This window comes from Pararge aegeria, chromosome 18 (assembly GCF_905163445.1).
Source record: "Pararge aegeria chromosome 18, ilParAegt1.1, whole genome shotgun sequence".
In the NCBI taxonomy this organism is placed as follows: Eukaryota; Metazoa; Arthropoda; class Insecta; order Lepidoptera; family Nymphalidae; genus Pararge; species Pararge aegeria.
Window position 1 is genome coordinate 4,947,238 of NC_053197.1, and position 13,562 is coordinate 4,960,799.

At 35.4% G+C, this 13,562-nt stretch overlaps 1 protein-coding gene across 4 annotated transcripts in view; it reads left to right on the forward strand.

Moving 5' to 3' along the window:
• LOC120631363 (transcriptional regulator ATRX homolog) overlaps positions 1–8,874 on the forward strand; it is a 39,296-nt gene extending 30,422 nt beyond the window's left edge. For 3 of the 4 annotated variants that reach the window (XM_039900891.1, XM_039900892.1, XM_039900889.1), the window contains 7 exons: positions 42–254; positions 974–1,130; positions 2,265–2,401; positions 5,249–5,333; positions 6,327–6,454; positions 7,360–7,557; positions 8,351–8,874. In XM_039900891.1, the coding sequence (XP_039756825.1) occupies positions 42–254; positions 974–1,130; positions 2,265–2,401; positions 5,249–5,333; positions 6,327–6,454; positions 7,360–7,551 (912 nt within the window). In that variant the 3' untranslated portion in view covers positions 7,552–7,557; positions 8,351–8,874. The remainder of the gene's footprint in view (positions 1–41; positions 255–973; positions 1,131–2,264; positions 2,402–5,248; positions 5,334–6,326; positions 6,455–7,359; positions 7,558–8,350) is intronic. The other variant, XM_039900890.1, reaches the window with a different exon arrangement.
• Positions 8,875–13,562: the final 4,688 nt, after the last annotated feature.

A 13,562-nucleotide genomic window follows, 5' to 3' on the forward strand; every position in this document is an offset into this window, starting at 1 on the left:
ACTATAAGTAAATTGTATTTAACATTGGATGTTTCCAAAAGGGTACGATGGAGGAGAAAATCTACGAGCGCCAAGTGACGAAGCAGGCTATATCGAAGCGTGTGATCGACGAGCAACAAATAGACCGGCATTACGCGGAGAACGATCTGGCAGAGCTTTACAAGTTCGAGCCGGAGCCGCCGACGCCTCGCGAGTTGCCTCCCCTGCCCAAGGACAGGTTGTTCGCAGAGATGCTAAAGGAATATGAAGCACAGGTGATTACGATAAGCCAAAGAACACAAATGTTTTTCAGTGTCTGGGTGTTAATCTGTATATTATTCGCAAAAAAATACTCATCAGTCATCTCAGTACCCATAACACAAGCTACGCTTACTTTGGGGCTAGATGGCGACGTATGTATTGTCATAGTAAAAAAAATAAAATAGGTTGTTCGCAGAGATGCTGAAGGAATATAAAGCACAGGTGAGTGAAATACCCCATTGGCTTATGGTATTTTAGTCAATACAAGAAGCCAATGAACGTAAATGTTTTTCAGTGTCTGAGTGTTAATCTGTATATTATAAGTATTTATGCATATTATTCGTGAAAGATATTCATCAGTCATGTTAGTACCCATAACACAAGCTATGGGGCCGGATGGGCTGTGTGTATTTATGTAGACTCAACAATTATTCATATATATATATATATATAAATAAGGATTAAAGACATTATAAATCACACCATACAGATTCTCCTGCTTTTCGCAAAGTATAGCGAATTAAGTTTTTTTTTTCTCTCTTCTCTCTCTCTAAAATCTTTCTTTATTAATAAACCAACGAAACTACTAACAACAAATTAAGCTTAATTTTCATAATTAATCATGAATTTCCGCAAAGTAACACCTGCTTCTATCCAGTATTATATTTGTGATTACAATGAGTATAAAAGAAAATACGTTAAGAAAAAAATAATGTGTTTTTTGTAAAATCAGATATATAAATACCACGAGCACGATTCGCTCCTCGAGAATAAAGAGGAGGAGACTCTGACAGAGGAGGAGCGCAAAGCCGCGTGGGAGGACTTTGAGAACGAAAAGACGCGGCCGCCACCAGTGCCTTTCAATGCGTACAACATACACAACGGCATGGGTAAGTGGTTTTATAACTATCTGTGCATCTGTAAAACTAAAAATTATTATCTGACTGACATACTTTTCCATTGCAACTGGAATAAAAATTATTTTTTATCTCTTTTCCGTTATGAAGTTTATTTTTATTATTATTAAATCTGAACACACACTTACAATTTTTTACACACTTAAAATGATTCGCTGAAGCGAATTAATTTGAATTATTTATGTATTTCATACTAATTGGGGATGTTATATGTAATATATTTATATAGATATTTATGTTATATATTTTATTTGTATTTATATATATATTATAGTTATATTTATTTATATATATATATATATATATTTTATTTATATTTATATATTTGTATAATTTTTAAATCTTATTTATTGCACCACCTACCTCTTTTCTACGTTTTTTCCTTTTACGCCATTGGTTGCCTGGAAGATTCGCTGGGTAGCGATAAGGCCACCAAATTGTACTCTCTTGATTGTATTTATATCTTTGTAACTACTTTTTGTTTCTTGGTGTACAATAAAAGTGTATTCATTAAATTCTTTATTGCACACACAAAATCAAAATGGAAAGAGAAACACGTTAAAAAATAATAAAAAACTAGTTTAGGTGTGCAAAGGCGGTCTTTTCGCCAAAGCGATCTCTTCCAGACGACCTTTGGTGAAAGTAGTTCTCGTAAGGAACGGGTTTACTTTCTTTTCTCAAGTTTTCTTTTGCTTTCTTTTTCATTTCTAATATGTGATTTCATAAGTGGACTTCCCTCAACTCAATAGGTAGGTACTGACAGAATATCAGCGTTGTGGGTACATTAGTATCCGGAACATTAAGCTGAGTCAGAACCTTTTTATTGGCACAACACATCATAGACTTAAATTATTAATATTTAAGTGTAAAATTTTAAGTTACTGCTAGCTATTCACGTCTGGTTGTGTTATTCTGGTAAATAAACAAATTCTATTCTATTCTATTCAAGTTCCCTTCAAGGCAAGAGTGAATAGGCATTTTCTAGGCAAACGAGCACCAACCGAGACCTCATCATTGCTTTCTAACAGGCTTTTTATTTGTCAAGTGCTGGACAATTGTAAATAAAGTAAAAAACTCATCGCTCACTTCACAATCAATACTCCCCAGTGCCTGGACTCCTGGCGCAGCAACAACAGCAGTTGGCGTACGCAGCACTGGCGGCAATGCTGCGCAAAGACATGCCGAACATCAACGACGACCAAATCCGGAACATGCTGCCTCTCATATACAACTCAAACCCAGCGGTATGTATCTTGCATCTTGTAGGTTTAGCATTAGGTTTCTTTGGTTGGCATTGGTGACTAAGGTGGATACAAAGTTGAAAAAACCGGTTAAATAAACTATGAATCAGTGATCAATATGTAGCTTTACCACACAGCATCAGTTTCTTTACTTGGTTCCGGTTCCGGTATCCGGTTAAATAAACTACGGATCAGTGATTTAACTACTTCTTGGTTTTCTACACATCATCAATTTCTTTGGTTGGCATTGGCGACTAAATTGGATCCAAAGTTATTAGAAACCGGTTAAATAAACCACGGATCAGTTATTGAACAACTTGTTGGTTTACTACACAGCATCAGTCTCTTTACTTGGCATTGTAGACTAAGTTTAATCTAAATTAAAAAAAAAAACCGGTTAAATAAATAATAAACTACGGATACGGGTATCTTCTATCTTGTAGGTTCCTTATTAGGTGGTATGGTTGGCATTGGCGACTAAGGTGGATCCAAAGTTGAATAAAAACCGGTTAAATAAACTACGGATCAGTGATTGAAGAACTTGTAGGTTTACTTCGCATCCTTCTGTTGCATTAATCCGTTTTTTTACTTGGCGAATACGTTGGATCCAATGTTAAAAACCTACAATGAAAAATATCCAACGAAAAAAACTATCTAGCTCGGAAGCTAAATATTATCAGCAGTGGTAGCTTAGGTTCAGGTAAAGGTTTCTCTTTAGACGGTCCCAGTTCGATCCCCGGAGTGAAACTCTGACTTTCAAGAAATATGTGCTTTTTTAATTTAAGTTATTAAATATCACTTGTTTTAATGGTGACGGACAGAAAACCTGCATGCTTGAGAGTTCTCCATAATGTTCTTAAAGACCCTTCCAACCCTTAAAACATTCTGAAAGGAGACCAGTGACCTATGTAGCGGGCCATGCGATTGAATTGATAAAATTCATATACCATTAGGCTCATACACCGGTCACCAAAAATACATTGATAAATGAGTAAAGAAACTGATGCTTTTGAAATTTTACAAACCTACAACCGTAACACACTGCTGCTTATCCAACTCAAACGTGGCTATATCTTATTCTTCCTCTCAGTTTTCCACATAACGTTTTCTTTATTTGGTATTGGCGATCCGCTCCGCTCAGCTAAAATTTGGATTTGTTGTGAAAATTGTTTTATTTAAGCAATGAATTCCCTTATGAGCATACATAGCTTCGGTGTAAGGTATTAATTATTACGTTTTGTAGTCATAATTTAATAGTGAATGTTAAATTAAAAAATAATCAAAATATGCTTCATTCAGTGAAACTAATTTGATAAGCTATTTCGAATATATTTATTTTTAAAAAAGTTATTAAATTTATGAAATTTATCTGTTCAGATGTTCGGTGGATATGACTATGGCGTAAGTTTTATCGACGTTATTTGATTAGAACCTTTTTTGTTTTTATAATATTTTTATTGTTTACGCCACGTCTGTTTTTTTTACTCCTATAATAGCATGTATTTACCGTAACAATTTAGGTGGTTTACTGATTTGTCGGTGCGTACGGTAGATTTGGTAGCGATAGTCTGGCTGTTTCACTCCACATTTATGTATGAAATCATAACACACTACACCACAGCGTCTGTGCTAATTTAGTCAAGTGTATATTATCGCCAATACGCTCTCGTTTCTTAATAATATGATTGCTCAGCACCAACAAATTGACATTTTTAATATAAGTTTAGCTAAGTTCCTAAATTATATTCAGCCAAATTAACTAATATTTTTGTAATGTACATCTGTAACTGACTTAGTATACGTTTTGGCTAGCTGTAAGTATACTAATGATATAAATAAATAAATTACTCGCAGTGTCGTATACTAATGATATAAATAAATAAATTACTCGCAGTGTCGTATACTAATGATATAAATAAATAAATTACTCGCAGTGTCGTGTGTCTTACAGTTCTGTAGTCCTCTGCTGTATTCACGCTTAATTTATGGTTTGACCACAGAATTAATATTATTACCTTAGTTGCCTGACTGGCAATCAATCAATCGGTTCGGTAAATGGTGCCAGCAGCGCAACGCAAGGGCCAGACTTAAATCTTCAAGGCCTGATATATATACTCGTGACATAACGTCTATAATATAATAGTTACGCAGTGCATCGTTACACTTCAATTGACAGCACCTTTCAATTGCCAGAGCGTGAAAAAATACAGCATATGTATTTGAACGTTATGCGATGTTTATTACTTATATTCCGTTACTTTGTTTATTACTTACATTCCGTTACGTTCTTCGGTATAGTGTTTACACCAAATTTGGCTCCCATTGTAAAATGTCGGTCAATAAAATGTTTAAATAGTTAAAGAAACCTTACTGTGCCTAATGAAATCGAAAGAATGAAAGCAGTTCATTTGCTGCTATGTACACATTTTGTATAAAATCAACGCATCAAAAGTGCCATCTGTGTGCCTATTTGAATAAAGAAATATTTGACTTTGACTTTGACTTTGCTTTTCAGGTACGTTATTGCCGTTAGGGTGGTAACAATTCAGACCAGACCTAACTAGCTAGATAGCTAAGTAGTTTAAAACACTGTAACATATGACAGGGCGTGTTTGGAATTCTGATAGCTTTAGTTTTTGAATTAACGATTGTAGTATTCCATAATCTTAGTACACTAGTTTTATTACGTTCTCTAGATATAAGGCTTTGATACTATAGTATAGATTCATTGAAACATATACCAAATCACCGAATCCAGAATAAATCGACAAATCAGTTAATCGCCTTTTTGTTTACATTGTAGTTTTGTTGCGTTGTTTTGTTAATATGCTGTTTTTGTTCTTTGTACAGTTGATGCAGAAGATGAGTGAAATCTACAAGTACGCTCAACCTGGTATGATGAATCCAGGAATGATGAATCCAGTACTAAATCCAGGTGTGTTTTACGCACTATTTATTTACATTAATTCTAAAACAGATTGACCATAAATGGTACTATAGTACCATTTTTTCTTACCTGTTTTTATTCCAACGATATTTTCATTAGTTTTTCGTCGAAATAATCATCGAATCAATCGAAGCAGTGATAGCCCAGTGGTAAGGCGTTCGGCTTCACTTTCGGGGGGCAGAGTTCGAATCCCAGCACGCACATCTAACTTTTACTACTACTACTAAGTTATGTGCGTTTTGAGTAATTAAAATATCACTTGCTCCAACGGGTGAAGGGGAACATCGTGCGGAAACTTGCATGCGGGACAAACTCATTGCGGGATGGGAACCGTGCCCTGTAATAGACCGGTAATGGGTTGATATGACATTATTACATCTGGCACAATATCATGTTTTATTATCTATCAGCTTTACAGAATAAATTAATAAATATATACTACGACAATACACAAATAGCCATCTAGCCCCAAAGTAAGCGTAGCTTGTTTTATGGGTACTGAGATAGCTAATGAATATTTTTTTATGAATATAATACAAATAAATACTTATAACAAACAGATAAACACCCAGACACTGAAAAATATTAATGTTCATCACACAAACATTTTCCAGTTGTGGGAATCGAGCCGACGACCTTGGACTCAGAAAGCAGGGTCGCTGCCCACTGCGCCACTCGGCCGTCAAATCACTGCTAACCTGTAAGAGATATGTCAATATGAGTTCTCCATAATGTTCAAAAAGGCGTGCGAAGTCCACCGATCCGCACTGGGCCAGCTTGGTGGACTACGGCTTTAACCCTTCTCAATGTGGGAGGAGACCCGTGTCCTGTAGTGGGCTGGTAATGGGTTAATATGATGGTGATGATGATAAGGTTACTAAAATAAAAAAAATAAAAAACTGGTAGCGAACCGGTATTCCATACTGCATCATCTCTAGCCAACAGGCGAGATTGAGATTTAACTGCAATATCGTTCCGTAGCGGCAGGTGCGGGCGGCAACATGTCGCTGGGCGGCAGCAGCGGGTTGCAGTACGAGCCGCCATGGCAGCGGCAACAGCAGCAGCAACACCAGATTCAGTTGCAACGCCTCATGCAGCAACAGCAGAATGTGAGCGCACCATCATACCCCTTTTCCCCCCTGCAGGGCTAGCGCGGGCAGGAGATAAAAATTATATCCCCCGGTTATATCCCAAGGGATATAATTAACGTGTCCGCCTGCTAAAGCGTGGGAACGTGGAGTAGGAGAAGTTTACACCCGTTTATTATTACACATTTATTATTTGGATATTATTTCCACTTGTGCGCCAGTGCTTTGAGAGTTGATAAAGTTGTGGGAGAAGATATAATTTTATCCTTGTCCCGAGGATTGACTGATTAACGTTGTCAGATGAAGACACAAACAAAATAAATAATTTTCTAAGTTTAAACACACATTTTAGTGGGCTGTGCACACAGGACTTGGAATATTGTGTAACTAAAGAGAATATTGTGTCTAGAAACAGAAATCTGAAGCTGTGTCCAGTTTCCGTTGCCGTACGGACACATTTACCTTAGTTGACCTAGAATGTAATCAAAATTATATTTGACTCACCGCAAGTGTTACTTGACAAGTTGGTTTGGTAGGATACATTCTCTCCGCGGGAGAAAGACGCATGTCCCCTCCCATAATAATATACGTTTAGTGTCAAACTTCTTCTTTCCTCTGTTTGCCACGCTTTGGCAAGTGGATAAGTTATAAATTTTACCACTTGTCAGTAGATATTATCGGGGAATATTTCTCCTGCCTTTCCTGCTACTGGTGTCTTTAATCGTTCCATATGCATTATAATTTAGAGGAAACTAAGTTAGCTTCATTTTTTATTTACAATTGTATGTAAATTAAAAAAAAAAAACAACAAAGTAACTTAAATACTTCAAGAACTTCGCTATAACGTATATTGTTAAATTCCCAAGTCCTCCCCACGCTTAGCCGTAATCGTGTAGGAACGCAAATTAACATTCTTATAACCAAAGATGGGTGCCAAGTACTACGCAGGCGGGCTGGGCAGCCGGGACCCCGTGGCGATGGCGCTCCAGCAGCAGCGGGCGCGGGAGATGATGCTAGGCGAGCGCGGCAGACCCCGCGGCCGGCCCCCGGGCACCACGGCGCCGAGGCCCCGCGCGCCCCAGAGCACCGGGGACGTCGTCAACCTCGACTCGGACTAGGAGCTGGTGAGTGACGTGTGATGTGCTGTCCCTGACCCCACGCATGCCCAAACACAGACGTCGTCAAAGTTGACTCGGCTAAGAGCTGGTGAGTGACGTGTGATGTGCTCTCCCTGACCCCACGCATGCACAAACACAGACGTCGTCAAAGTTGACTCGGCTAAGAGCTGGTGAGTGACGTGTGATGTGCTGTCCCTGACCCCACGCATGCCCAAACACAGACGTCGTCAAAGTTGACTCGGCTAAGAGCTGGTGAGTGACGTGTGATGTGATGTCCCTGACCCCACGCATGCCCAAACAAAGACGTCGTTAAAGTTGACTCGGCTAGGAGCTGGTAAGTGACATATGATTTGCTGTCCCTGACACCAGGCATGCCCAAACACTGACGTCGTCAAATTTGACTCGGCTAAGAGCTGGTGAGTGACGCGTGATGTGCTGTCCCTGACCCCACGCATGCCCAAACACAGACGTCGTCCAAGTTGACTCGGCTAGGAGCTGGTAAGTGACATATGATTTGCTGTCCCTGACACCATGCATGCCCAAACACTGACGTCGTCAAATTTGACTCCGCTAAGAGCTGGTGACTATTATATGCTGGTGAAAAGTATTATTTTTTATTATGAAAATTAAGCTTAATAAGGATTGAAGAAATTATAAATTACACCATTATACAGATTCTCCTGCTTTTCAAGGAATATAGCAAATTAAGCTTAATTTTCATAATCTATAATGGAATTTGGCAAAGTAACGCCTGCTTCTATCCAATATTATTTTTTAATACGTAATAATTCTTTTGCAGATTCCCGGTGTATTATAAACATATGTGTACAGTGAAGGTTATACGGTGCTACATTTGAGCAAGGTTGGCTCGAACACTCGTGTGGCGTCAAGTTGACAGGAAATATCTACTCTTAATTGTAGGACGATAGGAATATTTAATCAATTTATGAACGATGATTTTAAATGTCGCATAATATAATGTCATGTAAGTGCCTGTACCCTAGTATGAGATTTGCAAGCACACAATCGAGCGGTCGTTAGCTAGTATCATTAAACTGTAACGTCAGAGTAAAATTGAACTTATTCACCTATGTTTTAACGCTCAAATCCATTCAGACTTCTATATCCAAGCGAAATAGTAACATAAAAATCAGTATAAATTAAAATTATGCTTGATTAGAAAGAATTGCTAACGATTGACGAAGGCGATGAAGTCGGCCGATTGGCCGAGTGGGCTTTCTTTGTTTATGAGCCTGAGTTGCATTCAAACAATTAGAAAATGTATGTAATATATTATAAGTATTTATGTATTTTATACATAGAAATATTCATCAGTCATCTTAGTACCAATAACACAATCAAGGCTTACTTTGGGGCTAGGTGGATATGTTTTTATCGTTGTAGTATATTTATATTTGTAATGACGCCATAACTTTGAATTAAACAGTTCATAGTAATTCATATTAATAAAAAAACTAATTATGTTATTTTGCAAAAGTCTTGGGATCGATACATTATATCGTCGAAGCAAAATGGACTTTAAGTTACTTGTTTTATACCTACATTTTTATTTTACAAACAATCTTCTAAAAGCTGTAGAATTGTAGACAAATTTGATCTCTAAAACAAAGCTGATAAGTGCAAGTTTACTCCAGCGATTTGATATACGAAAACTACTCTACGTTTAAGAGCGTTTGAATCTCGTACTAAAGGTACTGTTCATAGTGACTCGCAACGTCGACACCGACAATATCAAACAAAACTGGGTTCGGATACATATCATCCGATCACCGCATCAATCTGGAAGGTGTACACAATGATACGTAGCGTGCGTATTAAACTTCTAGCTTCGTCTCATTTTAGACTTCAGTTTACTATTAAATATCATGAGCGGATATCAAATGGTCCAGTTTTTTATCCGCTCCATTTGATAATCGGATAAAAATAGACTCGAAATGAAACTGGCCTTATCGCGTATCGTATAAGAGATGCGTACCGAGATTGCGTGTCATCACACGTCCTCGTATGCGTTCATGATACGCATCGCAACGCAGGATTAACTTGTGGTGGAATAAAAATAAACACGTATAATATGCATTCCGTGTCGTAAACATTGGCACCTCTTCATAAGCATTGTTTTAAGATTAGAGTGTAATAAAAACTCGAGGCTTCATTGTACTGTTCTCACTGCTCAGTCTCATGCAGTTGCAGAGAGTAATTAAGAATATTGACTGACCAACTGAATATCTAATAAAAAAAAGTAACGTTTAGTGATACGTCAAAGCTTTCAAGGCCGAATTGAACACACAGTTTTGACTTTAAATATAAATAGATTTGTTTATATAAGATTCTTTCTGACTTGGCATTCGAGTATTTTTATTATTATTTAACTCTTTACTCTCATAAAGATCACTATAAAGTTAAGGAAATAAAAGAAGAATAGAAATACAAAGACGGAAGTAGAATACAAAAGGCGGCCTTATCGCTTAGTAGCGATCTCTGCCAGGCAACCTTAGGATTTTTGTGAAGATTTTCACTATAAAATTAATAATGCACGTCGAAAACGGTTGATTCTTCAAAAATCGGTGGGGTGGGCTTTTCTGCACATAAATTGTACCCGGGTGTTTCATTCTTAATACGTATTCAAAAATTGTCGCCGTCTTCGTTGCTTGTTCACTTTGAACATCATCTAATTGTTGCCTTCAGGCTTGCATCACCACCACATATCACGAATCTCATTTTCATCTTTTCCTTCATTATTACAATTCTTATTTACATGAAAAAAAAAATGGTGGTTGCAGTCACATATCATAAGAATCTCTTTATAAACAGTGCAGCCTAAGGTATTAACCAAATTAACTCGCACAAGTCATATTTTTAATATTTAATGAGTATTTAAATGAATGCTCAAAGATTAAACTTGACTAAAATCTAGCACTCTACTACTCTCGGACACCTATGTTTTGTGGGAATAAATACATAATAATTTAGATGAATACTAGGCAGTTTTATGTGGATAACATTTTGATTTTTAGAGCAACAAACACAAATTGGATTACAATAGTTGATGTAAATATGTATTGTATAAAAGACATGTTTTTTTCTATTAAAATTTTGTCTGTAAAGCTATTTTAGAACTATGAGTTAGTGTTATTTGCATAAAACGTAAGTTTAAAGCACCTCATTGGCATTAAAACTGATATAAAAACTTAATTATATGCATGTCTATGAGCGGCTTTAAAAATAAGTCAGCTTGACTATTTTAAATATATCTCTCAGTACAGGAAATTAGTGTTAAGCTATATTGTACGTCAGTAGCTATATAAAATACTAAAATGTTACCCAACAAAAATCTCGTGTCACTAAGCCCTAAAATTATTGCCTGTCAAGTTTTGTGATTTCTTAGTCTCATTCCTTGTCCAAATTTAGGGCTTGGTGAAAAGGGGTTTAAATGTTGTAGAAAAAGAAAACCACAGAAATATAAAAATTATACATTTAATTGCATTTACAATCAAAATAATTTACACATCGCATCACTATCACATTTTTTTGCTAATGAGAATTAATTATTTATAACGATTATATGTAAAGAATCTGTGCAGTGGAAATGCAGAGTCCCTCTGCCCGCGATGCATGTTATAGGCCGACTGCTTTGTTTGGCCGCCAATTCTCTCAATGAGTATACAAAGTAATTGATTAGCTTTACTGATTATAAAGATGGTAATTCTGAGACACTGAACCTTTAATAATAATTTTTATTGTAAAGAGTTGAGCAGTGGAAGTTAATATGCTCTCTTATTGTCATATAGGTACATATTTTTCATTTCTACATGATGAGTTTAGTATAATAAATAAGGCCATGAAAACATAATTCAGATTATGCATACTGCCCAGAATCCAAAATTAAGCATTGATTGGTGCCCTTTCTGATAAAACTAAATTAAGATGGCTAAAAATAGTCCTGTCCTTTTCCACAAAGAACATCATATAGAAAGGGATGGCGCTACTTTTGACCTGCCCTGTGAGTTTAATTTAGACATATGCGTAAAGCAGAATCTACACAATTATTATACCTCGGCAAGTATTGTCAGCCTGGGTATAAGGGCGTCTTACATTGTTGCAATTTTTAATTTTATTTTAATGGTTATTAGAAATTTTTTCAATAAATTTTCGTCAAAATGATTTCTTGATTCAGTTAAAATTCAGTCACATTCCACTAAATCATTCAAACCTCTTGTAATTTTTTATGTTTATCAATATGTAGGTGCAATCTCTATAATCGCTGAAACAATTAATGATGTTGTATGTAGTATTTTGTGTTTTCTTGGTTGGGCTAACATTTCGTTTTTGTTTCATTGAAATGAAAAAAAATATATATTTGTGTGTATGAAATTGAAGGAACAGCTAGATTTTTTGTAACTTTGCTAGATTTTTTTGTAACTGCTAGACTTTATGTTAATTTTTTAGCAATAGGTTCATGAACAGTGAGGACCTTTAAACCGGAACCTATTACTTGCTGCGTTTTTAATGGATGTATAGCGCTTCAAGTCAGATAAACTTAAGAGATTTCATAAGGAAGTATCCATTACTTGTGTTTATTTATTCAGACATGCCTCATTTGGGCGTTTCTATCGTTTTGACATAAACCTTTTACCCCTCATGCTAAAAATAACCAATCTAAATATTTACTTTTAAATAATTAAATTATAATACTTATTACATGGGGATTTTTTTTGTATTACAAAATGATCTGTATGATGTACTTTGTGTAGGCACAAAAATTTTCATTTCCATGTATAATTGTACACCCTTTTTCCCATTTTGATAGGCTCAAACTTACAGATGTTCATTAATATTTATATTGAGAAAATTTAAACTTGCTTTATTATCATTTAGCAATTTGCTTTTACAGACTCTTTAGTCTAAACTGAATATTGAAATTTTTCTTGTTCAAAGGGAATTTTTATTTTCAGACCAGACTTTATCTTAAGATATTTTCGTGGAATCATGAAAACCCTTGGTAATAATAATCTTATCCAATGAAAGGGAGTGGATGTAAATTCGTAGTGTCAAAAATTATTATATGTAAGTGTCATTCCAGAATAATGAATATATGCTGTACTGTATTATCCATTTCGTTTTTATTATCCATGTCATGTAGGAAAATTACTAAGTGTAAATTTGATTTTGTCATGTTGTCCTAATTATTTACGTTTTTGTAGCTTTTTAAGATTAGTGGCATGTGCTAATAATCCAGGATATAACTGAAACCATATTTTGGTATAAAAAAGAAATTATACATTTTAAAATTATGTAATTTGAGACCATCCACTCTGGTGCACTTAGTTGTAAGGATCCTAAAAACAGATAAAATATTATGTGCGGCAGTCATCTTTAAAGTGTACACACATGTACTGCATTGCTGGTTGTTGGATACACAATGTTTGGGTACATTTTGAGATTTTATTTTGTATTTCTAATTGTTATTTTATGTCACTAGTCTTAAGAACCATCGCTTTTCTGTCATGTGATTGAATACTTTATTTATTAGCCTAGATGGCTGGTGTTTTATTTGTGATATTGCCTATAGTCTACATGTGGGATAGGATGAAAATTGGTCAATAAATATTAAATGGTTGTCTCTATCGCACACTTTTATGTATTGCTCTCTTGCTTACACATTTAAACCCGCAAAGGATATATTTCTAATGACCAATTTACCTTCCATTCAGACATGAAGAGTTTAATCTTAAATTTTGTATACGTTTATTTTTAAATTAGTCACTGCTGTGACTTTAACGTTAGAATCAGTAAATAATTAAGTAGTTATTTTTTATAATTTAGATTAAAAAATATTATACCAGTGTATCAGTTGAAGTGTAGTTTTTTTTTATTTTAAATACTGTTGTTTAGAAGTATGAGACATTTTAAATGTTGATTTTTTTATTACTTAGAATATTTCTTAAAATTTATGCTTATTATATGATTAGTTTTACACAAATTATAATGAA